We start from the raw sequence: 9,813 nt of genomic DNA on the forward strand, positions 1-9,813 counted from the left end.
TGGCAGCAAGACTTCATCTCTACAATAAATCAAAAAATCAGCCGGGCGTGGTAGCACATGCCTGTAATTCCGGCTACTCGGAAGGCTGAGGCGGAAGGATCGCCGGAGCCCAGCAGGCGAGGCTGCGGTGGCCAGGAGCGGCCACTGCACTCCAGTCTGGGTGACAGAGTGAGACTCCAACTCAAAAAAAAAAAAAAATTAGCTTTGTTCGCTAAGTATTAAAAATAGCTTAATCACCAGTCTTATTAAAAAGAAAATTACGGCCGGGCTTGGTGGCTCAGCCTGTAATACCAGCACTTCGGGAGGCCAAGGTGAGTGGATTGCCTGAGTCCGCGGGTTCGAGACCCACCTGGTCAACTTGGCAAGACCTCATCTCTACAATAAATCAAAAGTTAGCCGGGTGTGGTAGCGCGCCACTATAATTCCAGCTACTTGGGAGGCTGAGGCGGAAGGATCGCAGGAGCCCAGCAGGTCGAGGCTGCAGTGGCCACTGCACTCCAGTCTGGGTGACAGAGTGAGACTCCAACTCAAGAAACAAAACAAAACAAAAAGAAAATTACTTAAGCCAGGTGTGTTGCTGCATGCTTGTAGTCCCAGCTACTCAGGAAGCTAAGGTGGAAGAATTGCTTGAGGCCAGGAGTTCGAGGCCAGCACAGGCAACATAGCAAGATCCTGTCTCTGAAAAATAATCAGTTTTAAAATTTTAAAAAAGAAAATTACTTAAATAGAGATTAGTGGGAATCCATAACTTGCCCCTTGCAAAATTACTTATAGCAGCAAGATAAAACTGATATTACAGTGAAAGACTTTTAAATATACAGCTTTGAATACGACAAAATCAATTTCATTCATATCAGAATACGGCAGCACTGTGTGAAAAGAACACCGTGGATGTTTCGCACATGCTCCACTTAACAGTTTAACCTCTGAACTGTGCTTTACCCTCTATATAACAGGAAAAAAGTCTGCCTTACTGGTTGTGATTAGGGGTCCACTGATATGTAAGAATAGAAACTTAATAGAAATAATAGGTCTCTTATCTCTCTTAAAAAGGAGCTGGTTTTAGGTATACAAATAAATACATTCAATAAATAAAGGCAAGTAACTTGCTGATACCATCCCTTCAGGATTTTAAAAAATAATCCTCATTAATCACCTGTACTTTATCCAATGACAATCTCACCTAAGGTCACAAGTTCCTGGCCTACTTTAAACTTCCAGTAATAGAACAATTCAGTTTCCTTAAAAAAAAAAAACTTTCAGTTCAAAATTAAAGTCCATAATTTTCTGACAATACCATCCCTCTAACTTACACAAATATTCATTACAGCTTCAAGTAAATGGAAAAAATTTACTGGCTACAAACCAGTCAGGCAAATTAAGAGCCTATGCCATAGTTATCTCAATATTTGGCAGGATATGTAGACTGAATCCCAGCTGGCTGGCAAGAAAAGTGTGCCAAGCAAAAATATCAGTCTTTGTACACTCGATTCTAGAGTTCAGATTAAAACCAATAGCAAACAGCACAAAGACAGAAAATGGAAGTAATCTCACATAAAAAGACAAGAAAAGCCTTCTTTTGCCCCTAATACAGACAGACCTGAATTCCAACCTTTAAAGAATACCTCGAGATCGCTTAAAAGGGCAAACCTTTAGCCCTTGGTAGCAGTCATTTTTAAGTGGTGCACGTAGCTAAAAAACTCGCTGGCTTTATAGCAACTGGATAAGAATTTTTTGTTTTAAAATTAAAGATTAGATACAGAAGTATTTTTGCAGATGAAAATAGAAATCCTGAATTTGCTTTAAAAAAAATCAAGGGGAGGGCCAGACACAGTGGTTCACACCTGTTATCCCAACACTTTGGGAGGCAGAGGAGGATTGCCTGAGCCCAGGGGTTCGAGGCCTGGGCAACTTGGCAAGACCTCATCTCTACAATAAATCGAAAAATTAGGCAGGCACGGTGGCACATGTCTGTGGTTCCAAATACTTGGAAGGCTGAGGTAGAAGGATCACCTAAGCCCAGCAGGTCAAGGCTGCGGGTGACCGAGAGCATGCCACCACATTCCAGCCTGGGTGACACAGACTCCCAATTCAAAAAAATAAAAATACATAAAACAAGATTTGCTATGTATTAACAACTACTGAAGCTAGATAACTGAGAACATGAAGTTCTTTTACAGTTCTGCTTCTTTGTCTAAAAAGTTTCAAAGTAAAAGTTTTATTCCTGTTAATTACGAAATTTTTGCAAGGCAACCGTTCCAAATTGTGAATACTTATCCACAATCTGTGACCTTGCTTCGGTTCCCTTACCCAACAAACACCTGTCAGAAAAAGGCAACCAATATATTGCTTATATCATGACCTAATCCTGAGTTGCTTGTCAAGTGAGCCACAATTTTTAAAAGTACTATCTATGACGGTCAGGAGTGGTAACTTACGCCTATAATCCCAGCACTTTTTGGAGGCCAAGGTGAGAGAACTAACCGAGCCCATGGATTCGAGATAAGCCTAGGCAACTTGGCGAGACCTCATCTCTACAATAAATCAAAAAATTAGCCAGGCATGGTGGTTGTGTGCCTGTAGCTCCAGCTACCTGGAAAGCTTAGGCAGAAGGATCACCTGAGCCCAGCAGGTTATGGTTGCGGAGGTCGTGAGCATGCCACTCGACTCCAGCCTAGGAAACAGAGTGAGATTCCAGATCAAAAAAATAAAATAAAAAGTACTGTGTATGAACTATCTATGATAAAGTACTTAAAACACACTTACCCATGTTTTTCTTTTGGTTTTGTTTAATTGTTTGTTTGAGTCAGAGTCTCACTCTGTAACCCAGGCTGGAGTGCAGTGGCACGCTCACAGTTACCACAACAGCCTTGACCTGCCGGACCTTCCTCAGCCTTCCAAGTAGCTGGAACTGCAGGCACAAACCACCACGCCCAGCTAATTTTTTGATTTATTGTAGACATGAGGTCTCGCCAAGTTGCCCAGGCAGTTCTCGAACCTGTGGGCTCAGGCAATTCTCTCACCTCAACCTCTCAAAGTGCTGGGATTACAGGTGTGAGCCACCACACCCAGCCCCTTGTCCATGATTTTTGAGGACGAAATTTTTTTTTTTAAAAAAAAAAAAAAGTACAGACGAGGTGGCTCATCCTGTAATCCCAGCACTTTGGGAGGCCGAAGCAAGAGGACTGCCTGAGCCCGGGGTTCAAGACCAGCCTGGGCAACTTGGTGAGACCTCTTCTTTACAATAAATACAAAAAAACTAGCCAGGCGTGACGGCATGCATCTGTAGTTCCAGCTTAGGCAGAAGAATCACCTAAGCCCAGCAGCTCGAGGCTGTGGTGGTCAATAAGTGTGCCACTGCACTCCAGCCTGGGCGATAAGAATGAGATTCCAGCTCAAAAAAAAAGTACTTAAAACATTTGAATGATGTCAAAAAATTAACCACATATTCCCCTATAGAGAAAAAGAAGCACTTAGAAATCTAATGCTAGGACAAATGATATAACAATTCTGAGCCTGGATAAGCCCTTTTCACTGAAGTGATACAATTCTACAGCAAAAAAATGGTGTGAATGAGCAAGGACTGAAAGGACAGGATTAAGGAACTTAACCTGTGCACTTTGCACAAGTTACTGATAAAATTCCTAACAGGTTCCTAAAATAAAATACCTGAACATGACCTGAAAAAGACTGCTAAGATTTCTGAGACCGAAGTAGATAGACTAATCCTTGGATTTGGAACCATTTGAGATTTATAGAGATCCTTTTTACCAAAACTTAGGTCTGGGTTTCTAAATTTCAAGTACAATTACAGGCTTTCTGAGTGACATTAAAGGCAATGACAACCTGACAGACATAATATAAGAAAAGAGCTTAGGCACAAGGAAAATGACCAAAGTTTAGAGGAAAAATGCAAAGAAAAGAAAGGTCACAAAGTAAAAAAGCATTCTCATCACTCTAATCAACTTAAAAACAATCTTATAGATGGTTTATAAGAACAACTAACTTACACACATCAGAGACAGTTAGATAAGACTATCATGAAAATTAAATGCACTCCCTCAAATTCACTTATCTTACAAGGAGCTGCCAGGGTTCTTGCAGCTCTGGGTAGCCAAAGGAAAGGAGAAAAAAAATATTAATAGTGCTACACCATTCCCTTCCTACTAAGGGTGCCTTTGGGAAGGAAGAAGGATGAGAGACAAGATGTTCTTAAATATCTATTTATATCTGTATTTTAATATATATTTTCCCCTCACAAACCAAATATAATGGAGTTGGATTCACAGTCAGTCCAGAATATCAGCATTAAAAGTACAATTTAGTTACTTTAAACTGGGAGTGATTGTCTCATTCTACAGAAAACTGTATTCCTTGTTCCCATCAACCAAATTCCAACAGCAGTTTGGACACAGATAAAGATATATCGTCAGTAAAGCTATATAATTGCTTATTAATATTTAACTCTCAGCTGGGTGCAGTGGCTCATGCCTGTAAACCCACCACTTTGGAAGGCCCAGGAGGGAGGAATGCTTGAGTCCAAGAGTTCGAAACCAGCCTAGGTAACATAGCTAGATCTGTCTCTATAAAAAAAACAAAAATTAGCCAAGCAAGATGGCCTGTCCCTGTAGTCACAGCTACTCGAGAGGCTTGAGATGGCTGCGGTGAGCTGTGACCATGCCACTGCATTCCAGCCTGGGTGACAGAGATCCCCAACTAAAATTTAAAATGAAAAACGTTCACATTCCTTTTCTTCCCCTTACCCAAACATTCATCCTTATTAATATCTCTGCCTGTCAATGATGCACCATTCCCCTTTAAAAGACAGCACACTTGAAGAAGCCAGAGTTAGCCTTTCATGAGCATATTCACCACCTATCCAGCTTCACCTTCCTTCCTCCAGCCTACCTGCCCCACACTATGGAATAGCAGAAAAGGCAGTATGAACACTGACAATTCCAGTGGAACAGCATTCCCAGAGGCTAGTACAGTGGTTTGACAAACAGCAGGTGCTCAATAACATGTTGAAAAATCAATAAAGGAATCTTATTCCGATTCTGCCACTAGTCAACCTTGGAAAGTCACTTAACCTCACTGAGTCTCATCTATAAAAAAGGAGAAGCTGAGTTAAAATTCATTTTAGCTCAAAAGTTCTAAGATTCTATTATATTTTTAGGAGCTACCTGGAAATAGTTTTTATGCTCTGTGTTTTAATAGAAATCGAACCTAACCTTAACTCACGAACAATGCTTCAGGAGAAATGTGAGCAAAGTAAGTAAGGACAGCCAAATCAGAATTAACTCGGAGGATCAAGGGAATGACAGTAACAGCTGGCTCATCCTCTCACCCAAGGGTGAGAAAAAGAGTGAAAAACGCTCAGCATTTTTAGTAAAACTATGTAAGGCACAGTCCATTGTACTGTTTGATGAGCCTTAAATAAACCTCCACACAACAAACCGTTCTTAAGAAGTCAGTACTATAGGTTCATAGAGAACTGGAATAAGAAAAAAAAAAGAATTGAGTACTAGGAAAGTTGTGTCTTTACTTCCTTTCAAAGTATGAGATCTATAAAACCTTTCATTATCACTAACTTTGCCAAGAAGTCAAGAACTAAGGTTTGTTTTGAATTTCATTGTAGTGCCATCCTCATCCTACTGCTGATCAGGTGCTGGTACTCTCCCCGCTCTTTTCCCTGCCACCTTCAATATTAGCTCTTCAGTCTTTTAGTTAATTGCACCTTTGTTATTTATTGTAAGTTTCAAATCCTACAGAAGTTAGTGGGATATAATTGACAAAATATATTCTTTTAGGAGAGACTACTAGGTATCATATTTACAAATTAACATTTGTAAAATACAACCAGTTGGCTGGGCACGGTGGCTCATACCTATAATCCCAGCACTTTGGGAGGCCGAGGTGAGAGGACTGCCTGAGCTCATGGGTTTGAGACCAACCCAGGCAACTTGGCAAGACCTCACCTCTACAATTAATTAATTTAAAAAATTAGCCAGACAAGCACTCTTGCCTGTAGTTACAGCTACATGGAAGGCTGAGGCAGAACGATCCTCTGACCTCAGCAGGTCAAGGCTACAGTGACCATGAGTGTGCCACTGCACTCCAGGCTGGGCAACAGAGTAAGATTCCAACTAAAAAAAAAAATATATGACAACCAAAATCTATCAATACAAATTGCTACTAGTCCCAGACTCCAATTTGCAAAAAAGTTCAATACTTCAATGTCTCCACTTGATACTTCCGTAAACTTTCTGAACTAGTTTTGAAAGTCTAACATTCCTAACTAATTCTCATTGTAAACGCTCATCTCATTTTCATAATCAGTAACCATCCAATCCTCCAGAGTAATAGAAACGAGATACCATGCAATCCTAACACAACAAAAAGAGATGTTTCTTATTGAAATTGGGGTGAGGGACTTATGAAGACTGTCCCAAAAACATACCCTGAGTAATAGTCTAGAAACATTGTTATCCAAGTTATTTAAATAGAATTTCAACCTCCAACTGGTTTCTTTAAAGTTCTTAAATCTGTTACAAAACTATCAATGGTTCCCATTAATCATAAATACAGAAACACAATAAATACAATACTTTAGAACTTAAATCATTTAAATAAACTCCTTGCACAAAGTACTCTTGGCTCAGAATAAAGAAAATATAAACTCACCTGAAGTCATTAATTTAGCACAGCTACTTATGCTTGCATCATCTTCTAAGATTCGGTTTGTGCTCTTTTCTTTTCCAAGCAAAGAATCCTCCAAAGGTAAGCATTTATCAGATAAAACACTGTCTTCACCCACCGCGTGACTAATTTTGCTATTAGCTTCAAGTACTGAAGTGAATTCTTCCAGCTGAGAAGCTTCACTAGATTCTGAATAAGAGGAACTCTTACCCTGGGCTAAATTTTTTGAAGAAACTGGTAGAGACTCGTCATCACTATCAAATCCAAAAGGATCTCCAGTATTTTCTTCTTCAACTTTAGGTTTCTTCGGAATTTCTTGGATATCTGGTTTGAAATTGGGCCTCTTCTGCCCTAATTTAGCCATAAATGTGGTCTCTCCCCATTTTGTGCTAAGGGTGGTCCGTTTGTTAGAAAAGACTTCATCAAATTTTGAACTTCCATTTCCTCCTTTCCTACTGTATGTTTTCCCAAATCTGGATGTCATTTTGACAACTGTTTCATATTCTGCAAGAAAAAAAATTTAATATATAACCATCAAATACCTGTGCTAAACACTGAATATAAAAAGAAACTAGGGATTCTTTTCAAGACTTTCACCATACAACCCTTTAAAAATGGTTAAATAAATGAGAGATAAAAGAGGCTCATTTTTTTACTCTATATGCTTCCACACATCCACTTTTTATAAACATATATTCCTATGCTACTTGCAAAGTAATAAAGACTAACCAACTTACAGTGAAATACACTGTTTTAAGTTCCAGAAGAATCAACTTACTAGTCTCATAAACTTCACTTTTAACCTAAAAAATAATCTGAATAGGATAATTACCCCTAATATAAAATCCTAAGCACAGAATGATTTTCATCCGGATCTCAGAAATGTCAAACAGTTGACTAAATTTAGTTCTCCAAAATTTCACAGCACTTATTCATGAGAAAAAAAGGTCAAAAACTGGTGCTTTTTCTCATGTATTACGACCTGCAGCTTTTAACCCAACACTGAAGATTCTGATTATTGGTGTAAAGTAATTTAGGTTGTGATGTGAAAACTACTTCAACATAGATGGTCTTCTCCTTAAGCAAAAGAAACCATCCTTATTCTATCTTCCTTGTCCCTATAGCACTGTACTCATTTGCTGAGTTACATTTCCTGGAGCTGGTGAACTCCAGAATATTTCACTGTTCCATGGATCACAACAGGAATAAAAACACACACCCTTTTTTTCTCTTTGATTTATAAATAACAAATAACTCATCTAATTTATCTATATAACAGGTAGGACAAAAAAAATTTTCAAGGCAGTAAATCAAAAGTCAAGCATGTTTTAAAACAAGTTACTTGCATAGGTTTTGTGCCTATTAAAAAAATGCAGTATGTTCTTAAACAGTATCAATCCTTAGCCATTTCTTACACTTTGACCTTCTACAGTCCAAATATCAATACATCAAATACACCTTTAAAAAGTGAACAATTGCCTTTTTGCTTGAAAAATCTTCATTACTTTGAAGCATACATCAATTGTAGTATTTAACCTATTCTTTTGAATATGGTTTGAGCTATACTTTTTAATGTTTTCCCTTTATTAACTTAAAACTCTTACAACTTACAACGCATCATTTTCCAACTTGATTTTATACTCAGTAGAAGTCCCCCCCATGTTTGATAAGCCAATTTTAATTTGACAAAATAATAATTTATTCATCATACACAAGAGAAAACAGTTTTCCTGAAAGAGATCTATTTCTTGTCAGGTATAACCTGAACAAAACTATGTATACTAGGCAACTACCACACACAACAAAATAAAGTCATTTCTCTTCAATCCTGTAAGGATATAAAACCAAAATCTGCAGACCTACATTTACATATACACCGGCAAAGCTGGAATGTTTTGGATACACTTACTTAGTAATCATCTAAAAATGCTGACCAAAGGCAACACCAAAAACCTAGATTTGTGTTCTTTTAGGCCACCATCAGAAAAACTTACCGTAAAAACGGTTCTGGAACCACAAAGCATTCACTGTTGAAAGTTAAAGTCTGCAGATGTATGTTTGATAACTAAGCAGTTAAGTATTTGAAGTGTGGTATGATAATTGTGGCTATGTTTTCTTGAAGAGTCCTCGGCTTTTACAAATACACACAGAAATATTGATGAAATAACGTAAATGATTTTTCAACAGTAAGGAATGCAAAGTGTGTAGATGAAATACAACTGGTTTAAGAGTTAGTAGCTGCTGAATCCAAGCGATGGGTACATGGAGTTCATTATATAATGTCCCCTACTTTTGATTGCCTGTATCATTTCCCATAATAAGATGTATAATCAGCAGACTACTGTAATGGCATTATCTATGTGTAAAGAACGATACATTCGAAAATACGTGCGCAGACGTATTTGACATATTTCAAGTACTCAGGCTATTTTGCTCATGCTTCAAACTCCAGAGACTATCCTAATTCAAAAGAAAAGAATGATTCACGAGTAAGTTTTTTCGGTCTTAGATCCTCTGTCTCAACCCAAAGTCAGGTCGAATTTTGAGGGAAGTGCGCTAAGATTTAAAAAAAAAAAACCAAGTCCTCACTCTTAACGCCCACCCAAATCTAGCGTCTTCCCGGTACTCACAGGCCCGAGGGGCTTCCACTAAGGAAGAAAAGCGGAAGGGACAAATCTAACCACCCAGAAATCCTCACCTGGGGACGGCGGCGCGCCAGGAGGCAGAGGCAGAGGCGGCCCCCTCCGGCTGGCCGCTCACGCAACTTTTCTCCTCCCCACCCCCACCGCCCAGGAAAGGGATGTCGCTTCCGACGCCCCGGAAGCCTGTGCCACCGAATCCCTAGGGCAGCGCAAGGCCTCAGTGGCAGCCAGGGGCGAGGGGAAAGGGCTCGGGGCTGAAATGAACGCACTTGACTGGGTTTGGGGAGAGAAGTCAGTCAGCAGCCGCCCGAAATAAGAAGTGAGAAAAAGAAAAATAAAAGAGAAAAAAGAGAGTTCTTTGGGTCGTTCTTCCGCCCAACTTCCTCAGAGGACGAGTGGACGAGGCAGTGAGACTCCCATCGCCCCCTCCCAGCCTGCTGCCTCCCCCACCCTCCCCGGCTTCCTCCCGGCC

The 9,813-nt window shown here is 39.6% G+C and overlaps 1 protein-coding gene across 2 annotated transcripts in view; it reads right to left on the reverse strand.

Annotated features, from left to right (window-relative positions):
* The window catches only part of WAPL (WAPL cohesin release factor), an 84,113-nt gene extending 76,913 nt beyond the window's left edge, over nt 1–7,200 (reverse strand). For both annotated transcript variants that reach the window (XM_008060097.2, XM_021713401.1), the window contains exon 1: nt 6,685–7,200. In XM_008060097.2, coding sequence (XP_008058288.1) covers nt 6,685–7,183 — 499 coding nt within the window. In that variant the 5' untranslated portion in view covers nt 7,184–7,200. The remainder of the gene's footprint in view (nt 1–6,684) is intronic.
* Between the last annotated feature and the right edge of the window lie 2,613 nt (nt 7,201–9,813).

The sequence above is a fragment of the Carlito syrichta genome, unplaced genomic scaffold, assembly GCF_000164805.1.
Source record: "Carlito syrichta isolate Samal-C Ts95f unplaced genomic scaffold, Tarsius_syrichta-2.0.1 Scaffold304516, whole genome shotgun sequence".
Taxonomy (NCBI): Eukaryota; Metazoa; Chordata; class Mammalia; order Primates; family Tarsiidae; genus Carlito; species Carlito syrichta.